Here is a 26072-nt window from a genome sequence, read left to right on the forward strand (position 1 = left end):
CCCCCCTAGGCGCGCCCTCCTGCCTCGTGGTCGCCTCGCGGAGTTCCAGACTTCAACTCCAAGTCTTCTGGATTGCGTTTGTTCCAAGAAAGATCATCGCGAAGGTTTCATTCCGTTTGGTATTCCTTTTCTGCAAAACACTGAAATAGGCAAAAAAAAGAAACTGGCACTGAGCCTTCGGTTAAATAGTCCCAAAAATAATATAAAAGAGCATATTAAAGCCCATTAAACATCCAAAACAGATAATATAATAGCATGGAACAATAAAAAAATTATAGATATGTTGGAGACGTATCAACTAATACAACTGTCATGTGAAAATTTGGAAAATTTCAGGGGTCATTTGACCTTTTAAAGACATTTAAGTGATTTTCTAGCCATTTAATGACCGTAATTCAGATTTGAACTACATCTACATGCAACAGCTAACCATAATGGTTTGGAAAATCATATTTATGTACTTGTGTGCATGTTAATTCCATGTGCGGTAAATTAGAAGGAATTTTCAAACATATTGGCCTCAAAGCATGGACACATGCATGGAGTGCCATGGCATTTAAATTACAAAAAATAAAATATGATTAGAAAAACATGAAACCTTGCTTGATGTAATGTCATTCCACCAAGATGATGTGGTAAAAAAATTGGCCTGTTTGACGAAAGTTTGGACACACCCCCTCACAAACCGGAGCAACTGACTTGAAGGCTCGTGGTTCCGAGAGGGAACAATGCATGTTTGATGACGAACGGGAGATAGCTTCCCCTTGCGGACTTCAAGTTTTTTCTACATTTAACGTGCACTAATACAACTGTCGTGTGAAAATTTCAAAAATTCCAGGGGTCATTTGACCTTTTAAAGACATTTAAGTGATTTTCTAGCCATTTAATGACCGTAATTCAAATTTGAACTACATCTACATGCAACAGCTAACCATAACGGTTTGAAAAATCATATTTGTGTACTTGTGTACGAGTTAATTCCATGTGCAGTAAATTAGAAAGAATTTTCAAACATATTGGTCTCACGGCATGGACACACATGCATGAAGTGCCATGGCATTTAAATTCCAAAAAATTAAAAAATGATCAGAAAAACATGAAACCTAGCTTGATGTAATGTCATGCCACCAAGATGATGTGGTAAAAAAATTGGCCTGTTTGACGAAAGTTTGGACACACCCCCCTCACAAACCGTAACAACTCACTAGAAGGCTCGTGGTTCCGAGAGGGAACAATGCATGTTTGATGACGAACGGGAGATAACTTCCTCTTACGGCCTTCAAATTTTTTTCTACATTTAACGTGCACTAATACAATTGTCATGTGAAAATTTGAAAAATTTCAGGGGTCATTTGACCTTTGAAAGACATTTATGTGATTTTCTAGCCATTTAATGACCGTAATTCAAATTTGAACTACATCTACATGCAACGGCTAACCATAACAGTTTGAAAAATCATATTTGTGTACTTGTGTGCGAGTTAACTACATGTGCAGTAAATTAAAAGTAATTTTCAAGCATATTGGTCTTTCGACATGGACACATGCATGGAGTGCCTTGGCATTTTAATTCCAAAAAATTAAAAAAATGATCAGAAAAACATGAAACCTTGCTTGATGTAATGTCATGCCACCAAGATGATGTGGTAAAAAAAATTGGCCTGTTTGACAAAAGTTTGGACACACACCCCTCACAAACCGGAGCAACTCACTAGAACGCTCGTGGTTCCGAGAGGAAACAATGCATGTTTGATGACGAACGGGAGATAGCTTCCTCTTACGGCCTTCAAATGTTTTCTACGTTTAACGTGCACTACTACAACTGTCATGTGAAAATTTGGAAAATTCTAGGGGCCATTTGACCTTTTAAAGACATTTAAGTGATTTTCTAGCCATTTAATGACCGTAATTCAAATTTGAACTACATCTACATGCAATGGCTAACCATAACGGTTTGAAAAATCATATTTTTGTGTACTTGTGTGCGAGTTAAAAATCATCAGACGATGTAAATATTTGGTGTTCAAAAAAGAAAATGTAAAGATCTGGCAAGACAACCGGCCTCCACACGATTGGCACTCTATTTTGCGGCTCGAGGTTTGGTAGGTGAGTGGGAGGGGTCATTAATGAGACACGGTTCTGTATTGGAAACCGTTAGCTATTAAGTTCACACACGGGTTTTGCTACGGGAATCGTGTGTAATTCAAACTACAGTACTCGTAAATTCCGGCGACCGGCGTGTGTACTGTTCCCGTCGATCTAGATTCCGGCTGCCAATAAATACTACCTTGCTCACGTCGTCCCGCCTGCATTCTTATCTACATCCTCCCCTCACTCGCCCTCTCTTTCTCTCTCTCTCTCTCTCAAATATCTGCCATGGCGCCGCCGGTCTGCCCACGCGCCGACGAGGAGTCGCCGCCCCCCGAGGATGCTCACTCGAATAGCAGCAATGAGGACACCTACGTGCTGCTGGACGAGGTTGCGCCGAACCCCCAACTTTGGATTGGTTTTGGGGCCAGTACAATCTTTGTTTGTGGAAGTCGCTGCCGCCGGCTGAGAAAGCCAGGCAAGTGGTTTTCAAGAAGGAGATGGCGGAGGAGGAAACCAAGTACCAGGCGGCCGGCGAATCCCGTGATGCCGCCTAGAAAAAGGAGGCGGCAGAGCTATGGGGGCAGGCGCGTCGTCGTACGGAGGAGGTGTACGAAGACGGGTACATCGCGAGGAAGGTCAAAGGCATCGGGTGCCTCATCGCTGCATGAAGGTGGGCCGATAAGCTCCAGCGTGCCACCGACGAGGAGCTCCGGTGGGCGCCCAATGAAATGGCAAGATCGTTCGCGCTCGTCCACCAGCAAGAGGCAGATCGGTACGTCAAACGCTGCGAGGCGGAGGAGGCGGAGTACTGCCTCCGCACTGGGAAGACGTCGCGCACCAGGGAGCTGCTGGCGAGGGGCTGCTGGAATACTGGCCCCAGGAGGGATTATTAATTTTAGTATTGTTCGTTTTCAATTTTATGCATTGTACCTAGTAGTTAAGTATCATCACGTATATGTGATGATATTATATATATTCTGTGATAAACTAATGAACAATTAATATATGTATTATAAATTCCATTTTCTATCTATTTTTTATACTAATTTGAATCTAGGTATTATCATCCACATATACAGAATAAAAAGCCTATATACACACATTGAAACAGAACATATAAGAACGGAAAACAGAGTACACATTGAAACAGAGCAATACTATGATTGCTGTGAATACATAGCTATCCACGTCGAAACGACTCAACAAAATAAAACGCGTCCATGAGACCATGATGATACGTCCATTTTGCTTCATGCTTTTGTATCGATATTTATTGCATTGTGGGCTGTTATTACACGTTATGTCACAATACTTATGCCTATTCTCTCTTATTTTACAAGGTTTACATGAAGAGGGAGAATCCCGGCAGCTGGAATTCTGGGCTGGAAAAGGAGCAAATATTAGAGACCTATTCTGCACAACTCCAAAAGTCCTGAAACTTCACGGAAGTCATTTTTGGAATTAATAAAAAATACTGAGCGAAGAAAGTACCAGAGGGGGCCCACACCCTGGCCACAAGGGTGGGGGGGCGTGCCCTACCCCCTGGGCGCGCCCCCCTGCCTCATGGGCCCCCTGGCAGGCCTCCGGTGCCCATCTTATGCTATATAAAGTCTTTTACCCTGGAAAAAATCATATGCAAGCTTTTGGGAAGAAACTCCGCCGTCACGAGGCGGAACCTTGGCGGAACCAATCTAGGGCTCCGGCAGAGCTGTTCTGCCGGGGAAACTTCCCTCCGGGAGGGGGAAATCATCGCCATCGTCATCACCAACGATCCTCTCATCGGGAGGGGGTCAATCTCCATCAACATCTTCACCAGCACCATCTCCTCTCAAACCCTAGTTCATCTCTTGTATCCAATCTTTGTCCCAAAGCCTCAGATTGGTACCTGTGGGTTGCTAGTAGTGTTGATTACTCCTTGTAGTTGGTGCTAGTTGGTTTATTTGGTGGAAGATCATATGTTCAGATCTATTATGCATATTAATACCCCTCTGATTATGAACATGAACATGATTTGTGAGTATTTACGTTTGTTCCTGAGGACATGGGAGAAGTCTTGCTATAAGTAGTCATGTGAATTTGGTATTCGTTCGATATTTTGATGAGATGTATGCTGCCTTTCCTCTAGTGGTGTTAGGTGAACGTCGACTACATGACACTCCACCATTATTTGGGCCTAGAGGAAGGCATTGGGAAGTAATAAGTAGATGATGGGTTGCTAGAGTGACAGAAGCTTAAACCCTAGTTTACGAGTTGCTTCGTAAGGGGCTGATTTGGATCCATATGTTTCATGCTATGGTTAGGTTTACCTTAATACTTCTCTTGTAGTTGCGGATGCTTGCAATAGGGGTTAATCATAAGTCGGATGCTTGTCCAAGAAAGGGCAGCACCCAAGCACCGGTCCACCCACATACCAAATTATCAAAGTAACGAACGCGAATCATATGAGCGTGATGAAAACTAGCTTGACGATAATTCCCATGTGTCCTCGGGAGCGTTTTCCTTCATATAAGAGTTTGTCCAGGATTGTCCTTTGCTACAAAAAGGATTGGGCCATCTTGCTGCACCTTATTTACTTTTGTTACTTGTTACCCGTTACAAATTACCTTATCACAAAACTATCTGTTACCGATAATTTCAGTGCTTGCAGAGAATACCTTACTGAAAACCGCTTGTCATTTCCTTCTGCTCCTTGTTGGGTTCGACACTCTTACTTATCGAAAGGACTACGATAGATCCCCTATACTTGTGGGTCATCAAGACTCTTTTCTGGCGCCGTTGCCGGGGAGTGAAGCGCCTTTGGTAGGTGGAATTTGGTAAGGAAAATTTTATATAGTGTGCTGAAATTTACTGTCACCTGTTACTATGGAACATAATCCTTTGAGGGGCTTGTTCGGGGTATCTTCACCCCGACCAGTAGAGCAAAGATTTTCTCCTAAACCTACTGAACCTACTGAAAATGTTTACTTTGAATTTCCTTCGGGTATGATAGAGAAACTGCTAGCTAATCCTTTTGCAGGAGATGGAACATTGCATCCCAATTTGCACCTAATCTATGTGGATGAAGTTTGTGGATTATTTAAGCTTGCAGGTATGCCCGATGATATTATCAAGAAGAAGGTCTTCCCTTTATCTTTCAAGGGAGAGGCATTGACATGGTATAGGCTATGTGATGATATGGGATCATGGAGCTACAAACGATTGAAATTGGAACTTCATCAGAAGTTTTATCCTATGCATCTTGTTCATCGTGATCGTAATTATATATATAATTTTTGGCCTCGCGAAGGAGAAAGCATCGCTCAAGCTTGGGGGAGGCTTAAGTCAATCTTATATTCATGCCCCAATCATGAGCTCTCAAGAGAAATGATTATTCAAAAAAATTATGCTCGGCTTTCTCTCCATAATCGCTCCATGCTCGATACTTCTTGTACTAGCTCTTTTATGATGAAGACTATTGAATTCAAATGGGATTTATTGGAAAGAATTAAACGCAACTCTAAAGCTTGGGACCTCAACAAAGGTAAGGAGTCAGGTATAACACCTAAGTTTGATTGTGTTAAATCTTTTATGGATACTGATGTTTTCCGTGAATTTAGCACTAAATATGGACTTGACTCGGAGATAGTAGCTTCTTTCTGTGAATCCTTTGCTACTCATGTTGATCTCCCTAAGGAGAAGTGGTTTAAATATAATCCTCCCATTGAAGTAAAAGTAGTTGCACCTATTAAAGTTGAAGAAAAGACTATCACTTATAATGATCCTGTCGTTCCTACTGCTTATATTGAGAAGCCACCTTTCCCTATTAGAATAAAGGATCATGCTAAAGCTTCAACTATAGTCAACAAAAGTAATATTAGGACACACAAACCCCCTGAGCAAGTTAAAGTTGAACCTAAAATTGCTATGGTTAAAGATCTCTTGGCCGATAATATTGATGGGCATGTTATTTACTTCTGTAATGAAGCTGCTAGAATTGCTAGACCTGATGCTAAAAATAAACATAGACCTGTTGCAGGCATGCCTGTTATTTCTGTTAAAATAGGAGATCATTGTTATCATGGCTTATGTGATATGGGTGCTAGTGCAAGTGCAATACCTCATTCCTTATACAAAGAAATTATGCATGATATTGCACCTGCTGAGATAGAAGAAATTGATGTTCCAATTAAGCTTGCCAATAGAGATACTATTTCACCGATTGGGATTGTTAGAGATGTTGAAGTCTTGTGTGGGAAGGTTAAATATCCTGCTGATTTTCTTGTTCTTGGTTCCCCACAAGATAGCTTTTGTCCCATTATATTTGGTAGACCGTTCTTGAACACTGTTAATGCTAGGATAGACTGCGAAAAGGATGTCGTTGCTATTGGTTTGGGTGATATGTCTCATGAGTTTAATTTTGCTAAATTTAGTAGACAACCCCGTGATGAGGAATTGCCTAGTAAAGATGAAATTATTGGTCTTGCTTCTATTGCCGTGCCTCCTAGTGATCCTTTAGAACAATATTTGCTAGACCATGAAAATGATACGTTTATGAATGAAAGAAGGGAAATAGATGAAGTATTCTTTAAACATGGACCTATTCTGAAACACGACTTGCCTACTGAAATCCTAGGGGATCCTCCTCCACCCAAGGGTGATCCCGTGTTTGAGCTTAAACCATTACCTGATACTCTTAAATATGCTTATCTTGATGAAAAGAAGATATATCCTGTTATTATTAGTGCTAACCTTTCAGAGCATGAAGAAAAGAAATTATTAAAAACTCTGAAGAAGCACCGTGCTGCTATTGGATATACTCTTGATGATCTTAAGGGCATTAGTCCCACTCTATGTCAACACAAAATAAATTTGGAGAAAGATGCCAAACCAGTTATTGATCACCAACGACGGCTAAATCCTAAGATGAAAGAAGTGGTAAGAAAGGAAATATTAAAGCTCCTTGAAGCAGGTATAATTTATCCCGTTGCTGATAGTCAGTGGGTAAGTCCTGTCCATTGTGTCCCTAAGAAGGGAGGTATTACTGCCGTTCCTAATGATAAAGATGAATTGATTCCGCAAAGAATTATTACAGGTTATAGGATGGTAATTGATTTCCGCAAATTAAATGAAGCTACTAAAAAAGATCATTACCCTTTGCCTTTCATTGATCAAATGCTAGAAAGATTATCCAAACATACACATTTTTGCTTTCTAGATGGTTACTCCGGTTTCTCTCAAATACCTGTGTCAGCTGAGGATCAAGAAAAGACCACTTTTACTTGCCCTTTTGGTACCTTTGCTTATAGACGTATGCCTTTTGGTTTATGTAATGCACCTGCTACCTTTCAAAGCTGCATGATGGCTATATTCTCTGACTTTTGTGAAAAGATTTGTGAGGTTTTCATGGATGATTTCTCTGTTTATGGATCCTCTTTTGATGATTGCTTGAGCAACCTGGATCGAGTTTTGCAGAGATGTGAAGAAACTAATCTTGTCTTGAATTGGGAGAAATGCCACTTTATGGTTAACGAAGGCAATGTCTTGGGGCATAAAATTTCAGAAAGAGGTATTGAAGTTGATAAAGCTAAAGTTGATGCCATTGAAAAGATGCTGTGTCCCAAGGACATCAAAGGTATAAGAAGTTTCCTTGGTCATGCCGGTTTTTATAGGAGGTTCATTAAGGACTTCTCAAAAATTTCTCGGCCTCTGACTAACCTATTACAAAAAGATATACCTTTTGTGTTTGATGATGATTGTGTGGAAGCATTTGAAATAGTTAAGAAAGCATTGATTTCTGCACCTATTGTTCAGCCACCTGATTGGAATTTACTCTTTGAAATTATGTGTGATGCTAGTGATTATGTTGTAGGTGTTGTTCTAGGACAAAGAGTTGATAAGAAATTAAATGTTATTCAATATGCTAGTAAAACTATAGACAATGCCCGGAGAAATTATGCTACTACTGAAAAAGAATTTTTAGCAGTTGTATTTGCTTGTGATAAGTTCAGACCTTATATTGTTGATTCTAAAGTAACTGTTCACACTGATCATGCTGCTATTAAATATCTTATGGAAAAGAAAGATGCTAAACCTAGACTTATTAGATGGGTTCTCTTGCTACAAGAATTTGATCTGCATATTACTGATAAAAAGGGAGCTGAGAACCCTGTTGCAGACAACTTGTCTAGGTTAGAGAATGTTCTTGATGACCCACTACCTATTGATGATAGCTTTCCTGATGAACAATTAGCTGTCATAAATACTTCTCGTACTGCTCCATGGTATGCTGATTATGCTAATTACATTGTTGCTAAATTCATACCACCTAGTTTCACATACCAGCAGAACAAAAAGTTTTTCTATGATTTAAGACATTACTTCTGGGATGACCCACATCTTTATAAAGAAGGAGTAGATGGTGTTATTAGACGTTGTATACCTGAGCATGAACAGGAACAGATCCTACGCAAGTGTCACTCCGAAGCTTATGGAGGACACCACGCTGGAGATAGAACTGCACATAAGGTATTGCAATCCGGTTTTTATTGGCCTACTCTCTTCAAGGATGCCCGTAAGTTTGTCTTATCTTGTGATGAATGTCAAAGAATTGGTAATATTAGTAGACGTCAAGAAATGCCTATGAATTATTCACTCGTTATTGAACCATTTCATGTTTGGGGCTTTGATTATATGGGACCGTTTCCTTCCTCTAACGGGTATACACATATTTTAGTTGCTATTGATTACGTTACTAAGTGGGTAGAAGCTATTCCAACTAGTAGTGCTGATCACAACACCTCTATTCAGATGCTTAAAGAAGTTATTTTTCCGAGGTTTGGAGTCCCTAGGTATTTAATGACTGATGGTGGTTCACATTTTATTCATGGTGCTTTTCGTAAAATGCTTGCTAAGTATGATGTTAATCATAGAATTGCATCTCCATATCACCCGCAGTCTAGTGGTCAAGTAGAGTTGAGTAACAGAGAACTCAAATTAATTTTGCAAAAGACTGTTAATAGATCTAGAAAGAATTGGTCCATGAAACTTGATGATGCATTATGGGCCTATAGAACTGCATATAAAAATCCTATGGGTATGTCTCCGTATAAAATGGTTTATGGAAAAGCATGGCACTTACCTCTCGAACTAGAACATAAGGCATATTGGGCCATTAAAGAGCTCAATTATGATTTCAAACTTGCCGGTGAGAAGAAGTTATTTGACATTAGCTCACTTGATGAATGGAGAACCCAAGCCTATGAGAATGCTAAACTGTTTAAAGAAAAAGTTAAAAGATGGCATGACAAAAGGATACAAAAGCGTGAGTTTAATGTAGGTGATTATGTGTTGCTATTCAACTCTCGCTTAAGATTTTTTGCAGGAAAACTTCTCTCTAAATGGAAAGGTCCTTACGTTATCAAAGAGGTCTATCGTTCCGGTGCCATAAAAATCAACAACTTTGAAGGCACAAATCCGAAGGTGGTGAACGGTCAAAGAATCAAACATTATATCTCAGGTAATCCCATAAATGTTGAAACTAATATTATTGAAATTGTAACCCCGGAGGAATACATAAGGGACACTTTCCATAACGTTTCAGACTCTGAAAAGGAATAGGTATGTGGTACGGTAAGTAAACCGACCCCAAAACAGTTCTAATGGCAATTTTTCTCCGTTTTGGAATATTTAAGAAAATAGGAAAATAAGAAGTAGTCCCGGAAGGACACGAGGCTTCCACGAGGGTGGAGGGCGCGCCCTACCCCCCTGGGCGCGCCCCTGCCTCGTGGGCACCTCCTGCGCTCTCCGGACTCCATTTTCTTGCACGATACTTCTTTTGGTCGGTAAAAAATTCATTATATAATCTCCCGAAGGTTTTGACCCTCGTATCACGCAAGTATCATCTGTTTTTGTTTCGAGTTGTTTCTGTAGCAGGTTTGGAGCAAGATGTCATCTCAGCATTCTGACGGAGAGAGCTATATCTCACATCTCGTTGCTGACCCAAAGAGCTATGGGGATCTATCTCCTTGTGGTCGAACTACGTATGATGAGGAGGATGCTCATTTGATGAGGATCAATGATTCAAGTTCGGAGGAGGAGGATGTCCCTTTACCTCAACCTGGGGATATGCACGTGAAGTTCAAGAAGTCTAGTCTTCCTAAGAGGGCTAAACTGTCTAACAACCGATCTATTCCTTCTCGTTTTCGGCAGAAAAGCAAAGGAGATTTATGTGACAAGATCTTGAAGCTGGAGTCGGAGGTCGATGATTTAAAGGAGGAAATTGCTCTTCTTGAGTACAATATGAAAAAGCTGAGGGCACAATTATCTTCATCATCACCATCCTCATCACCTCCAAAGAAGGAGACATAATCACATGGGTATGGGCACTCCCCTTGGCAATTGCCAAGCTTGGGGGAGGTGCCCTGGTATCGTATCACCATCACACTCCTATCTTTACCCTTTTTCTTAGTTCGATCCTTTTGGTAATATCCTGATCTATAGAATAAAGTTTTAGTGTGATTTAGTTTTGAGTTTTGCCTTATGATCCTTCTATGTAACCGAGTCCGTGAGCTACATATAATAAAGATTAGTGTTGAGTCAAGGGCTTGATTATCTTGCTTTGATCTTGAAAGAAAAGAGAAAGAATAAAAAGAAATAAAGAGATCATATTGATCTTATGGAGAGTAATGAATTCACATATAAAGCCTATGATGAATAAAAGTTGTTGAAAGTTGACAAACATAGTTTTGGTCATCGTTGCAATTAATAGGAAGTAATAAAGAAAGAGAGGTTTTCACATATAAATATACTATCTTGGACATCTTTTATGATTGTGAGCACTCGTTAAAGTATGACATGCTAAAGAGTTGATGTTGGACAAGGAAGACAACGTAATGGGTTATGTTTTCTTATATCTGAAATAAAGTATATTGTCATGGATCATCCAACATGTTGAGCTTGCCTTTCCCCCTCATGCTAGCCAAATTCTTTGCACCAAGTAGAGATACTACTTGTGCTTCCGAATATCCTTTAACCCAGTTTTGCCATGAGAGTCCATCATATCTACTTATGGATTGAGTAAGATCCTTCAAGTAAGTTGTCATGTTGCTTGCAATAAAAATTGCTTTCTAAATATGTACTCCCTCCGTTCCTAAATATAAGTCTTTTTAGACATTTCAAATGGAATACAACATACAGATGTATGTAGACATATTTTAGAGTGTAGATTCATTCATTTTGCTCCGTATGTAGTCACTTGGTGCAATCTCTAGAAAGACTTATATTTAGAAACGGAGGGAGTATGATCTATTAGTGTGGAGAAAATAAACTTTATACGATCTTGTGATATGGAAGCAATAAAAGCGACGGACTGCATAATAAAGGTTCATATCACAAGTGGCAATATAAAGTGACGTTCTTTTGCATTAAGATTTCATGCATCCAACCTTAAAAGCACATGACAACCTCTGCTTCCCTCTCCGAAGGGCCTATCTTTTACTTTTACCTTATGTAAGAGTCATGGTGATCTTCACCTTTCCTTTTTACATTTTATCCTTTGGCAAGCACATTGTGTTGGAAAGATCCTGATATATATATATATATATCCAATTGGATGTAAGTTAGCATGAATTATTATTGTTGACATTACCCTTGAGGTAAAAGGTTGGGAGGCAACACTATAAGCCCCTATCTTTCTCTGTGTCCGATTAAAACTCCATACCCATAAGTATTGCGTGAGTGTTAGCAATTGTGAAAGACTAAATGATAGTTGAGTATGTGGACTTGCTGAAAAGCTCTTATATTGACTCTTTCCGATGTTATGATAAATTGCAATTGCTTCAATGACTGAGATTATAGTTTGTTGGTTCTCAATGAAGTTTCTGATTCATACTTGACGTTGTGAATAGATTATTACTTGAGCATAAGAAATAATATGACAATATCCATATATGTTGTTGTTATAAGAATGATCATGATGCCCTCATGTACGTACTTTATTTTATCGACACCTCTATCTCTAAACATGTGGACATATTTATCGTTATCGGCTTCCGCTTGAGGACAAGCGAGGTCTAAGCTTGGGGGAGTTGATACGTCCATTTTGCATCATGCTTTTATATCGATATTTATTGCATTATGGGCTGTTATTACACGTTATGTCACAATACTTATGCATATTCTCTCTTATTTTACAAGGTTTACATGAAGAGGGAGAATGCCGACAACTGGAATTCTGGGCTGGAAAAGGAGCAAATATTATAGACCTATTCTGCACAACTCCAAAAGTCCTGAAACTTCACGGAAGTCATTTTTGGAATTAATGAAAAATACTGAGCGAAGAAAGTACCAGAGGGGGCCCACACCCTGGCCACGAGGGTGGGGGCGCGCCCTACCCCCCTGGGCATGCCCCTGCCTCGTGGGCCCCCTGGCAGGCCTCCGGTGCCCATCTTCTGCTATATGAAGTCATTTACCCTGGAAAAAATCATAAGCAAGCTTTCGGGAAGAAACTCCGCCGCCATGAGGTGGAACCTTGGCGGAACCAATCTAGGGCTCCGGCAGAGCTGTTCTGCCGGGGAAACTTCCCTCCGGGAGGGGGAAATCATCGCCATCGTCATCACCAACGATCCTCTCATCGGGAGGGGGTCAATCTCCATCAACATCTTCATCGGCACCATCTCCTCTCAAACCATAGTTCATCTCTTGTATCCAATCTTTGTCCCAAAGCCTCAGATTGGTACCTGTGGGTTGCTAGTAGTGTTGATTACTCCTTGTAGTTGATGCTAGTTGGTTTATTTGGTGGAAGATCATATGTTCAGATCTATTATGCATATTAATACCCCTCTGATTATGATCATGAACATGATTTATGAGTAGTTACGTTTGTTCCTGAGGACATGGGAGAAGTCTTGCTATAAGTAGTCATGTGAATTTGGTATTCGTTAGATATTTTGATGAGATGTATGTTGTCTTTCCTCTAGTGGTGTTATGTGAACGTCGACTACATGACACTCCATCATTATTTGGGCCTAGAGGAAGGCATTGGGAAGTAATAAGTAGATGATGGGTTGCTAGAGTGACAGAAGCTTAAACCCTAGTTTATGAGTTGCTTCGTAAGGGGCTGATTTGGATCCATATGTTTCATGCTATGGTTAGGTTTATCTTAATACTTCTCTTTTAGTTGTGGATGCTTGCAATAGGGGTTAATCATAAGTGGGATGCTTGTCCAAGAAAGGGCAGCACCCAAGCACCGGTCCACCAACATACCAAATTATCAAAGTAACGAACGTGAATCATATGAGCGTGATGAAAACTAGCTTGACGATAATTCCCATGTGTCCTCGGGAGCGTTTTCCTTCATATAAGAGTTTGTCCAGGCTTGTCCTTTGCTACAAAAAGGATTGGGCCATCTTGCTGCACCTTATTTACTTTTGTTACTTGTTACCCGTTACAAATTACCTTATCACAAAACTATCTGTTACCGATAATTTCAGTGCTTGCAGAGAATACCTTACTGAAAACCGCTTGTCATTTCCTTCTGCTCCTCGTTGGGTTCGGCACTTTTACTTATCGAAAGGACTACGATAGATCCCCTATACTTGTGGGTCATCACATGACCAGCAGCCCTTGCCTACGGTAGCTCTTGGCTCTGCAAGAACTCGTGCATGCGTTCGTCCAAGCGCACGCTCGCGGTACATCTGGAGCGCGATCTCGAGCTCCAAGTTGGCTATTTCATCGGAGATCATCAGCTCGAGGATGCGACGGCCATGTTCCTCTACTGCGCCCCGGTGGACACCTGGGCCAAGGAGGCGGTTGAGCCTACCAACCAGCGCGTTGGCATCGAGCGGGCCGCACACAAGGCGAACGGCACAACCCATGTGAACGGTGCAAGTACGTCGCAGCCGGCCTCTGGTACAAGTACGACGCAGAGGGCCTCTGCCCCCTCCTGGCGAGGAATGGGGGTATTGACGGGATGTGTATCCAGCTGCGACGCCCTGTCGACAGCAGCCAAGCGCCGATGGATCCGCTCTTGTTGTGCGGCACGTCGCGCCTCTTGTCGTGCGGCGAGCCGCAGTCTATCGGCGTGGACACACCTAGCTTGCTCTGCGCCGCGCCATCGATCATGTTGTGTGGCGAGCTGCAGCCTCTTGGCGCTGACAGCGTTGACATGCCTATCTTGATCCGCAGCGCTGAAGCGCCATGCGCCAAGGGTCTGCTCAACCCTGGCGATGACGCGCATCACGACGTCGTCCATCGCGTTGCTGGGGAGCGCCTCGGCCTCGACGGGCCATGGCGCCTGCTCGTTTTCCTCGTTGACGAGATTGATGGCAGAGGCGGCGCTTTGGTGGGTTGGCATGCTTGGGAAAGGTGGATGTGCTACAGGCTGCGCTTGTTGCCTCCGTGCGTCGCGCGCCGCCTAGGTTTATGTGCAATATCGCTGGGTGACGGGAAACAGGTGAGGAAATGGCGGGAAACGGTGGCGTGTTCATAAAATGCCATCAATTAATGGAAACTTAGCATATAAGGAACATCGAGCTAGCACAAGAAGTAGATGATGATCAGATGAACACAGACCACACTAGGGAACCCGTCGGTGATGAATTCATCAATCGCAAACGGTTGTATACTAGCAAGTGTTTTCCCACAACACACATGGCTTATTCCATCACAAACAGGTCGGATGGATCAACTGTATGCCACGTATCGCACATTGTCAAAAAGTAATGCGGTAGACCTTATTTAACATGTGTTAAAAAAAACAAAGACCTCGAGGTTAATTTAACTGATAGGATGGATCATAGAGGTCATTTAATTTGACCTGTATGACCCATCCCATCAGATAATTTAACGTCAAGACAACTTCCCATCTAGTCACCCATCTGATGGCTGCTCCAGCCTAAGCATAGTTAACTTGAGAGTTCTCTTAGATGAGCTATTGGTGAAACAACTAGTCCTTGCTGATATAGGATACTTCTTCGTATCCTTATTGCGTACCCGGATGACCGCCCGCCGCCCAATGGCCGATAGATGTTGTGTAGACAAAGCATATCACATACGTGTTATTAGAAGCAATTGTCTGTGTTATTATCGGTCTTCGCACACATTTCTGATTACAGACCTGTTTGCCGCGTATCACACACATCTTGTTATATTGAACCGTTTCTGTTCTCTTGTCTCAACACAAACAGTTCATCCGAGTGAACCGCATGCCATATATCACACAGACCTTGATCTGGCTGACCGTTTCTTTTGTGTTTCCTAATCACAAACAGTTCATCCGAGTGAACCATATGCTGTATATCGCACACACCTTCATCTGGTTGCCAGTTTCTTTTGTTCTTCCTCATCACAAACAGTTAGTTGAACTGAACCGTATGCCCGTATTGCACACGCAACTAAAATCTGAACCGTGTTTGATGCATCCGTCATTGCAAACCTTTTGCACCTATTTTGACGGGTTTTTTACACCACTGTTTGCGATTATTGTATCGCACACAGTTTCATCAAAGTGTCTCTGATCGTAGTGTCGCGTTAGCAGCATCCTGAAGTAGTGAACAGTCAGTAACATTGGCTAAACTGATTTTAATTATTGTATTAGTTAAGCTAATTAGTGGAAGGGCCCCACATGGCAGTGGGCCATTAGGCCTAAACTAGAAGAGTGCCCGTGCGTTGCTACGGGCTATGATGTATATAAATGAATTGAACAAATGATTAGGGTCGTCTCCAAGTCCGACGCTCATTTCTCTCTTGTACGCCCGACCATGTTCGGACGTGAAACGGTTGCCTAGCGGGCTTCTCAAAATTCAACCGTCTGGACAGTTCATGCTATCCCAAATCCAGACCATATGTGTGAGAGGAATATGGTGGTCCGCCATGTTATCTTCAACACACTGGCCCAGCACAAAAAAAATAACCATCCCATGATGAGCCCTTCTCTTTTTTGGTGGACCCTCCTCTTCCTGCTCGGTATCCCGCCGAAGCGGGACATTGCTCGCTAGAACCCTCTCCTTTAAAACCAAATGATGCCCATATCATCTTCCCCATGACACCCTATCTCCTTCACGCCATATTTCCCCATGGACCGCCAAGGAGGAGTATCCCGCCAACCACCACGCTCTCTGCCTTGAACCCCCCCTGCCCCTATTCGTGTCAATCCACCACCGCCTGTTAGGTCTATATGCATCCATCTCTTAGAAATGCATGTTAAACGCATTTTTAAATGTTATAAATAATTCCAAAAAAAAATCTCGTCTACAGCTCTGCAAAAATATGTGCGCGACACAAACTTTTGTAAAAATACATCATTTTATTTTGCCTCCACAAAAAAGACAAATTTCAATGGTTGAAAATAGTGTTCCATGAGACAGTTTTTTTGTCTTATTTGCACATGAAAAAAAATCCTTCAAAACTTTTGGTGCACACATAGAATGTGAAGCTGTACATGTGCAACAATTTTCAGATTTTTTTTTAACTTATAAAGGTGTCTTTCGAAGTGGGTGCAGATGTACTTGGGTTCATCCATGTATTTTCCCGTCCAGAGTTAGCAGCATACAACTCATTTTGATCGTTCCCATGAAAAAATAGACAAGCTACCAGCCACACAGAAAATCAGGCCCCCAACGATGCTGTAAGGACCAGGCCACCTGAAGTCTCCCACAAACTACGTCTCCCACAAACTACAGTTCTTTCGCGGGGCGCGGCGGAGCTCGCCACCATGTCTAGTTATAATTAAACGTCCACAGTTGCATCTAATCAAGCTATAAAAAGGAAGACACCATCTAGCATATATCATGAGCGCATCACATATAACACAAGTATGCATACAGTCAAGGCATCCAAGAAATGTGTTGCATTTTGAGACAAACATAATTCATCTGTGTGTACTAATCAATAGTTAAAAAATAGCTAGAAATTATTTAGTCTAGCGGATAACTGGAAGTCCAGTCTACCAGGAAGCTAATCACAAAAACATGATAAAAATCATAACCATAGTCTTTCTATTCCTGGCAATTGATCATCCTATACAGGAAGATATCGTTCATATACCATTAGCAAATAATCTAGGCATATAGGTACAGAAGAGCCACAAGACTGATCTGAGTTTCAGCTGAACTTCAACCAATTGCTTACAGTCCAGAATAGAGTCGCAAAATTGCATCAAGAACAGGATCTGACACTTGCATTGTGGTGTTTTCCCACTGTATATCTGACACACACACTACATGCACTCTGCAGATATGTATCCAACCGGCATACTCTACGCTCACTGGATTTTGCGGACTTCTTGGCCATGTTAGGTAAAGAAGCTCCGTAAGTGTCATTTCGTAGCAAGATTGCAGCCACTCCTGCCTCCTCCTATATGTAGTACTTGAAACCTTCACATGAAGACTGTCATTAAGAAAATGGCTGTATCAAAGTGAATCTTGTGAAGAGAGTCAATTCAGCTCTAGTGTTCAATGTCACAATGTCAGAAAGCAAGCAATAATAATTCAGTTATATGATCAAGCCCTCAACCGGAACCCGCGACATGCCCCGACGCTCGGTCCCCATCCCGCACTGTTGTGGACATCCCCGAGGTGTCCCCAAGCCGACGCGTGATCTGGCTCCAGCGACCAGGCGCGTCCATCGATCGGGATCTTGGCCAGCGCCCGCGGGTCCCTTCAACACCGCCGCCCTCCGGAAATTTCTCACTCAAGAGAAATGGAAACTTCTCACTGAAGAGAAATTTTCTTTTGAAACTAAATAATATAGACTAATTACTAACAAGATCAATGTTCTGACCATGAGATAGTTACAGTGCCCTCCATACAAAAAAAGAACTTGAATCGGAGATCGGTATAAGTTATAGCTCTTTCACCGTCCTTGAAGAAAAATATAACTATTGCACAATGCTAGGCACACAGATAAACCCCAAACATATTGTATATTTATAGAAACTTCAACAATATAAGAAAATCTAGGGATCAAATGGTAAACTGTTTTAGGATCTTGCACAAGAAATCAGTAAAACTTGCAAAGTGCAATTGCAGATCCTGTCCTACTATTCTCAAAATTCAGAGATGTCATAAACTAAAGCCACTTCTGTTTAGGCTAAAACAGAGTGTCGTGATGTTTGTTTTGGGCGAATTTCTTTTGGCAAACTCAGTGATGCTGTAAAAAACCATAAACCAAAGCAAATGCATGCTGTTTGTTCACTTCACCTTTTATGTAGGATCTGCTGAACTGATAGAGTTCAATAATTGTATTTGGAATATGATATCATATATAGTAACTCATTGCCTGCTACCAATACAAGAAACCTCACATGAAGCATATGACAAGGTTTATCAAACAAGCAAGTAGGATTAACCTCCAGAAAATTACATCAAGATGGAAGCTTTCTATTTAGTAGACAGGTAGTTGATGGGATGTTACCTGCAGGACCTTGGTCTTTTCTCCTCTGAGATGAGCTGTGCCGCCATGACGGACAGTCCTTCCAGTTCCACATGCTTGGACGGCCAGTGCCATCCAACAGCAGGTGGCGTAGTGGAGGCATGGGTGATCTGCACACGCACACACATCTGCTAGGTCAAGCGCCAAGGGAGGTGGAGCAGACCAACAAAGAACTCGCCAGAAATTGTTTTTTTTCTACCTAATATCCTGCTCCCAAATACAAAGAAATTGTTATTTTTTTCAAAATAAGAGTTATATTAGCACGGGCACCAAGAGGAATGATATTGTATCATCTTCAGGGCATGCCTCACTGAAAGCAATTTTTGGTCGAAAGTAGCATGATCTAAATTAGCTGATGTGGGATCCTTCAGAACTAATTGGCTGACATAAAAACGGTTAAATCAATAACACAACAGAACAATAATTAAATGCATAGTTTTACTTAAAGGCATAGACCTGAAAAGTAGTCATCCAAACAATTAGACCTTGATTTGAGTATACCTACACCCAAACCTTTCATTAACAATCATCTTGTTGTTGGTCTGCACCATATGAACCCAAAGTAAGTTTTCCCGTTTACTTTTTGTTTTAATGCAAATGTGTAACAGAGAGAGGGTCTGAAAAGAGAGATAGTTCGCATGCATGTAAGGATGATTAGAGATAAGTATTAGTTTTTGAATCATTAGGCATCTATATATAAGGCATCTACTTCATATTTGTAATCCCTAATCTGAACCCTCTCACTACTGGTAATTACTCTCATGAAACCATATCAGACACACGACACTCATCATTAGTAATGACTGAACAAAAGAGGCATGAGAGTGTTTCAATAACCTGAATGATTGCTTAAACCAGAAAAGCAATTCCAACAGAAAGGCATGATCCTCTTCATTTTTCGATGAACTGAAGGACGAAAAGAAGTAACCAACAGAAACCTTAGCCGATGAAATAAGCGCCTTCTCCTTAAGTTCATATGAAAGAAATGGTAAATTAAATTTTCTCAAATTAATATTTCATGGCACCGATTTTATGCTCTACTATTTAGGATATGCCGAACCTACATAACATATAGGAATCTGATCATGACTAACTTTATATACCTATATATGACTACTCTACTACTCCAAAAATTAATAATGTTGTACTTATTAAAGTATAAGATTCTGTAAATTGCTCGAGCTAAGTAATCCAGATAGGTGAAGAGACAATCGATCAAAACATCAGTACATCACATTTATATAGGCAGTGCCTTCTGAACAAACCCTTACTAATGGGTCTCATTATCAGGAAACTCATGATTCCCAATAACAGACCACAATATTAATTTCTGCAGTAACGTAATACAGGATGTACCTTCAAATGTTGATTTTAGTCGCTTTCTTTAGATTTTCCTGCATTGACCAGCTTATCCCTGAAAGTAAAGTTGAATATCAGATTAGCAAATTAAAGATTGGAGCATCAGATTAGCAGCTATATATTGCAACTTGCAAGCATGCATTTTTAACTGTAAAAGAGCTAATAAAGTGTTTACTTCAAGAAAATACAGCAGGCCAAGCAAAAAATGTATATCTAAACGGTGAGCAAAAAAAGAAATATACTCTCCACAAATAAATGATCAAAGTTTACAAATGCTTGGCTTGTGAACTACTTAGTTACTCCCTGCTACTAAAAAAAGTCAACCATACAACTAATATGCCCAAGCTTGAGAGAGACACAATCCAAATGAATTGCCAAAGAGAAGAAAGAACTGCAGAAAAACATGAAAGATCCCCCTGTACAACAGATTGCAGAAAAGACCAATGCATTCTCAAATTATTTGCTCCTTCTGAGCTAAAAAGCTCCCTGCAGAGCAAATGGTCGAGCTGGCCGTAGGAAGGAACACACTAAAACATGCCAAGAAAAGTGCATTGGTAAAAACAAAACAAAAAGAAAATATAGGAACAACCAGGACGGGGTTAATGGTTTGGGAGTTGAGAGAGTTGATGGGAGGGACAACCGAAGCATACCTAGCAGAAATTCGCATCTGCTTTTCCAAGATGATGTGCTGCTCGGTGGATGATCATCATCATGCATCAACTGTAAAGGTCCTCCATTCTTATATGCATTCAGTTTCTGCAAGTTCAAAAGGTAGTTCTATATAATCACTAAACAGAGGCACTAACCTGATACTGAATTTATAGAATAAGTGCAGACCCTTTGTTGAGTCCTCTGCAATCTCAATACTTTGGATCCAACTAATGTTCTTGTCTTGCCCTGCAAATATATACATGATTCAGTCTATTTTCAGAAATTAGGATTTCTATTTTCTATGCGATCCACATAGAACATGAGGAATCACCTAAGCTTAGCTGCTGTATCAGACCCAGAACATTCACTAATGCAGTTAAATATCTGTACAAATATAAAGAACATGAACTTACAACTTAATGGTTCAGTATATGGACAAAAAGACCCACGTCTAGAGATCTAGAGAGAGAGGAACTAAAGGAAAACCATGAACCACGTGCAGCTCCTTGCTCTTGCTATGGTTCGTGTTCGACCCACTCCTTGCGTGCACCAACGACCTCATCCATGAGACAAGGGGGAAAAGAGAGGGGGGAGGAAGATAGAGACAAACCTGAACCGCCTCAATCTTCTTGCTCCTGCTGCTCCGACCAGCAAGTCTCCCTCCACGGCCGACCCCGCCCACATTCGCCACTGCACCAACTCCGCTGTTTTCCCCATCAAGGCAGAGCTCCCGTGAGCGTCTTGTTCGGAGGGGCTCTCCGAGGCCTCGAGGTCCTCATCAAGATATCATCCTCCGAGTACTTCACCCCATACTTATCGCCTACTGTTCTGTACACCTGAATTAACATTCAGAACGCCAAGCCATATTAGTCAAACCACCGTATGCATATCCAATTAACAGAGGAAAGGGAGATTTTTATCAGTAATTCGTTATGCATGGAGAAACAAATCCACACAACCCAGAAATGAACAGCAGAAACAAATCTGCCCAGGTTCTCACAACCCGAATCTACGAACATACACGAATGGAACGGGCTACGGGAGCATGGATCAGGTCGTTCCAAACGCCACGCATTGTCTCAGCTTGTGCACCGCATAGAAAACATGTCGGCCTCCGTCAACCATGGGAACGGCCAGCAGAATCGAGCGAAACAAACAGAGGAACATGAATTGGAGCTGCGGTATATGGGGGAAGGGCGTAGGCCGACCTGGGCCATGGGCTCGGTGGGGGCGAGGAGGGTGCCGGCGGCGTCGACGAGGATGGCCTTGTGCGTGATGTCGCCGTAGATGGCCCGCCGGTAGTCGTAGTACTCCCGCGTGCCCATCGGCTCCCACCTCGCGCCGCCCGCCCCGACGACCGCCTCCGGGGCCTCCGTCGCGGCCGCCGGCGCGCTGGAGCCGGACCGCGGCCGCCGCCGCCGCCGCTGTGGCCGAGCGCAGGGGTGGGTGTGCTGCGCAGGGGTCGGCAGGTGTGGCGGCGGCTGCGACTGGAGACGGGAGACGAGGTAGGGCTAGCGAGGGATTGACAGGGGGAGTCCATGGGTTCTGTCGCGACGGTAAAACCAACGGAGGGGAGGTGATGGACGGAACGTTAAAAATACCAAAAAAAAACGGACGAAAATGGTGGGACCAAAATTAACCGCGAAGACTATCAACTAAGACATTAGGAGTAGAGATTAACTGGCCTACCGGCCAGGGTCCAGATGGCAGTGACCCAGGGCGGTGGAGCTCCAATGACCAAAACAGAGACGGAGACGCACAACTTCGCCAGAAAAACGTTCACAGGGCACGGTTCGATGTGTGTGTGGGCATGTTCGAATGCGGGCACCATGCCGAGTCGAATGGTGGTGTTGACATTGGCTGGGATGGCCGGAGACGTCAACGACGTCGAGCGGAGGCACTGGTTGGAGTCGGGTGCGATGGCGAATGCCACTAGGGAGCACGACATGACGATCTGGGGGGGGGGAGGGGGGAGGCAGCGTTGGCTTCCTGGGGAGCCCAGGAGCACGGTACAAAGCTCAGGCGTGAGCTTTGCCGACTGTGGCGATAAGCTTCGGCTCCTACGCTACGACGGCTACGGGCATAGAAACGAACGTGGCAGTGAGGGGTTTCGAGCGGGAGCTTATCGTGGAGCGCAAGAAATGCTTGTCGAGGGCCAGTAGTAGCAGATGGCGTCGAATTCGAAGAAAATCGCCAGCGGGGTTGAGGAAGAAGACCATGGCGATCCAGCGATCGATGTAGGGGCTCCCAGCACGAATGGGTGGTTGTAGACGACGTAGCGGACGACAGTGGAGCTTGTAGAGACGGTGGCTAGGCGCACAGGCGACAGTGGTGGCGATGGCGCGCCCGTGGCTCTCTCTGTGAAGCTCGAGATTGAGCGAAAACGGCGCGGGGAAATGGGGAAATGGTGCTAGGGTTTGCAGGGGGGTTGGGGGTGGCCTCCTTATCAACCAGGGGGCACGGGATGGCTACCCCGTGGCTGGTCCAGCCATGGACGCCGTACGGGCGTCCACCGTGCTCGGCTGAATAGGAGGAAGGAGAAGACCTCCTGGTGGGCTAGGCCTGTGCTACTCAAACCCAGTTGCACAGTGACAAGTTTTTTGTTTTATTCTTTTTTTTTGTTTTATTCTTTCTTCATTGTTTTGCATTTTAATTTAATACCAAGAGATTTTTGTTGAACGTGATATTTAGCGCATAAATAGTAGGCAACCTATTAAGCTAGCACACATTGTTTCAATTTATTTTAAAATGATTAAATATTTCTTTAAATTGAAATGGCTCAACTTAGTGCAGCTGGTACAGTTTTAATGATGTTAAGGGCATTTTATTAATTCAATTCATGTTACTATTATCATGAAAATTACTTGGTGAATATTTACAACACTATCAACATTTTTTTACTGTTTGAAGAAATTATAATTTGACTTGCAATTTGAATTTGAGTTTGAGTTTGGTTTTTATCAAGGGGCAAATTGGCCGGACCTCCGGTTCTAGTGACCCGGACAAGGAAAGCACAAGAATAAACACAACAATGAACAAATAGAAAGGCCACAAACAAAACTTACATGTGACATGAGCCCTACCAAGAAAAGAATAATATTTGGTAAATCAAATCGTATCTTTCCGTATGAAACACACTGCCAACCATGAGTATATCCATATAAGAAGAGTCGTACGCAAAGCAATTTTGATCAAAGTTACAACAAATAATATCTTTTACTCCAAGTAAAAATCTGCACGGGAAATCGTACAGTATCATTTTGGTTAAGTACTGGGTGTTTTTTCAGATGGGTGGATCACCAATTACAGGATCGCTATCCGCTTGATAAGTACTACGTAGCAGCTAACGTGCATGATATCCAAAATGTTCCTTTCATTTACCTTCTCATTAATTACCTTTCTATATTTCAATAGTCCCACATTACATTGGCTACAGTCAACTCCAGTCCACGATTTGTGTATATATCCTTCTACTATATACGCAAGAGAACATCAATGCACGAGGAATCAAAATAGGAAAAATAAAATGGGATTGATACTACACGATTTGTTTTTGCCTCTATATAAGAAGAGACACGACCATCACACATTAGCCGTAAGAAGAAGAACACCTCCAGACCAAGGAAAAGGCTAGCTAGCTTGTGACCATGGGGATGAACAACACAAAGGCTTTATGCTTTGTACTTCTGATTGCTTTGTCTACCTTGCAGTACTGGCCTTGTCATGCATCCGAGGGCCATATAGGTAATACTACGTCAGTTTTCATTCTACCTTTTTTTTTATCTCGGTGTTGGTCGTTCAAATCGATCAACACTTGGTACCAGGGATGCATGCCAAAGTAATTCATGCATGTGTCGATCTGCATGCGCAGGTGTTGAAGAAGGTGGGATTAGACATATGTGTAGGTACATGCTTGGCGGTAACACTACGACCGAGAGGTGCAGAGAGCTTTGCCTTGCACTTGGCAGTATCTACAATGCGGACTTAAGTTACCTCCAATTCTGTGACAAACGCTACACGTGCCAGTGTTGCTGCAAAATGTACTGATTGATGCGAAAGATTTAATAAACTTGTCATCACAGAGCAAATTATTGTTTTTTTTTGTTGGGCGCTTTTTTTGCCAACCTCGGTCGTACCGGTGACGTGGAGCTGTGCAATTTTTTCGTTTATCGTTGCGATTTCATACAGGTCGGTCGGTAGGTTTTCTTTAGTGTAGGATCGGTTTCTGGGCTGCGTTTTTGGCCTGATTCGTTTCTCCTCGCTCGACCCCGTCCGTCCTAGTCAGCCGAGACAAGCGACACAACCGACGGAAACGTCCGCTTGCGGCACGCTGACGATCATGCGTACACAAGAGAATTTTGTTTAATTTGACTTCGATTTATCACGCCAATTACGATGAGATTAGTAGCTCATGTCTCAACTTTTATCGTGAGTGAAGGAACCAATAATGCATCATGCGTGCGTGAGGTTCACCCCAAATTCACACAAAGATAGCTTTTCTATCTAACCTGCCCTATGGCCCAGACCTTAGGCAGATCACGGAACAAACCACCGTCCTTCACTTGCCTAAACAGACAAACACCGACAAGAGAACCCGGTATTGTTATTTATGTAACTAGACAATTCTCCACGTGTTGCTGGGAATTAGTTGTGATAATTTAGATGAATTTTGGTTCAGCAAAAATGAAGTAATGAATTTATTTTACTTGATTATTTGATGGATGCATAACATTTTCATAGGATAAATATCATAATATGTGCTTAAATTTTCTTGGCAGTGATCCCCGCTGGTGCCTTGTTCCTTGAGATTTTTTTTACATGTGGGATTCCTTTCTTCAGCCCTGAATGGATGACCCTTTTTGGTGTCTTCAAGTGAGACACTGCTGTTGGGAGTTTCGTAGCTTTCTTCATCTTCCTAACAACCTCTATGCAATTCTTGTGTGTTTCTCTTGTTTGATGTGTTGATGGAGGGGGTAGAACAATTTTTTGTGTGCATCAGATCACATCCCGTAGGAAAATTGGTAATATGCGGTTTTTAACACAGTACAGACGCAAGTGCTCATACATACGCGCATACACTCACCCCTATGAACGCGCGCGCGCACACACACTACCCCTATGAGCACCTTTGAGAGACTGAGCCGGCAATATCATCTTGAGATTTACGAAGTCACCATAAGCGCCTCGTCGTCGACGGGAACGTCTCCTTCCACTGAAAGCGCATCACTGAAAATCTTGTAATAAATCCAAGAATAATGCAAGCACCAGGAGTGAAAAGTCTGAACTGAGAAAACAATTTTGCATGAAATAGTCGTACATGTTGCCTTTGTGATGATTGTCCATGTACTATGCACTATGAAGGTAGTATGATATGCATGATATTGGTATATGACACCCCCCACTGTGAGTAGCCTTATAGCATCTCTAGCAGACCCCGTATAAAGCCGCGACCCGCAAAATAACCGCCAAAATACGGGTTGTCGCAGAAAATCCTGCCCGACCAGACCCAGCAAACGCGTCCGACCCGTAAATATTTTTGAGGGGTGCGGCAAAATCTCATCCCC

General features: G+C 42.4%; 1 protein-coding gene and 1 long non-coding RNA gene across 23 annotated transcripts; one reads left to right on the top strand and one right to left on the bottom strand.

Moving 5' to 3' along the window:
- Positions 1 to 17040: 17040 nt before the first annotated feature.
- On the bottom strand, positions 17041 to 22098 carry LOC109774483 (uncharacterized). Of its 22 annotated transcripts, none has more exons than XR_002235578.4 (9): positions 21717 to 22098; positions 21119 to 21344; positions 20664 to 20754; positions 20508 to 20577; positions 19855 to 19912; positions 19336 to 19404; positions 18955 to 19040; positions 18481 to 18608; positions 17041 to 17441 (listed from the first exon to the last, which is right to left on the bottom strand). XR_002235578.4 is itself a non-coding variant. In XM_073501217.1 (9 exons), exons 2-5 carry the CDS (start codon positions 21223 to 21225, stop codon positions 20597 to 20599), a joined length of 237 nt encoding a protein of 78 aa, XP_073357318.1. In that variant the 5' UTR covers positions 21226 to 21344; positions 21717 to 22098; the 3' UTR covers positions 17041 to 17441; positions 18481 to 18705; positions 19336 to 19404; positions 19855 to 19912; positions 20508 to 20596. The 22 variants fall into 22 exon arrangements, 12 of the variants coding, with proteins under 12 accessions (XP_073357318.1, XP_073357309.1, XP_073357310.1 ...); XR_002235582.4 differs by having other exon boundaries at positions 17041 to 17454; XM_073501217.1 differs by lacking the exon at positions 18955 to 19040 and adding an exon at positions 20840 to 20892 and having other exon boundaries at positions 18481 to 18705; positions 20508 to 20613; positions 20695 to 20754.
- Positions 22099 to 24038: 1940 nt separating this feature from the next.
- Positions 24039 to 24596, top strand: LOC120966294 (uncharacterized). The gene is made up of 2 exons (XR_005759742.2): positions 24039 to 24252; positions 24380 to 24596. It is a non-coding gene; the product is annotated as an uncharacterized lncRNA (long non-coding RNA).
- Positions 24597 to 26072: the final 1476 nt, after the last annotated feature.

The sequence above is a fragment of the Aegilops tauschii genome, chromosome 6 (assembly GCF_002575655.3).
Source record: "Aegilops tauschii subsp. strangulata cultivar AL8/78 chromosome 6, Aet v6.0, whole genome shotgun sequence".
Taxonomy (NCBI): Eukaryota; Viridiplantae; Streptophyta; class Magnoliopsida; order Poales; family Poaceae; genus Aegilops; species Aegilops tauschii.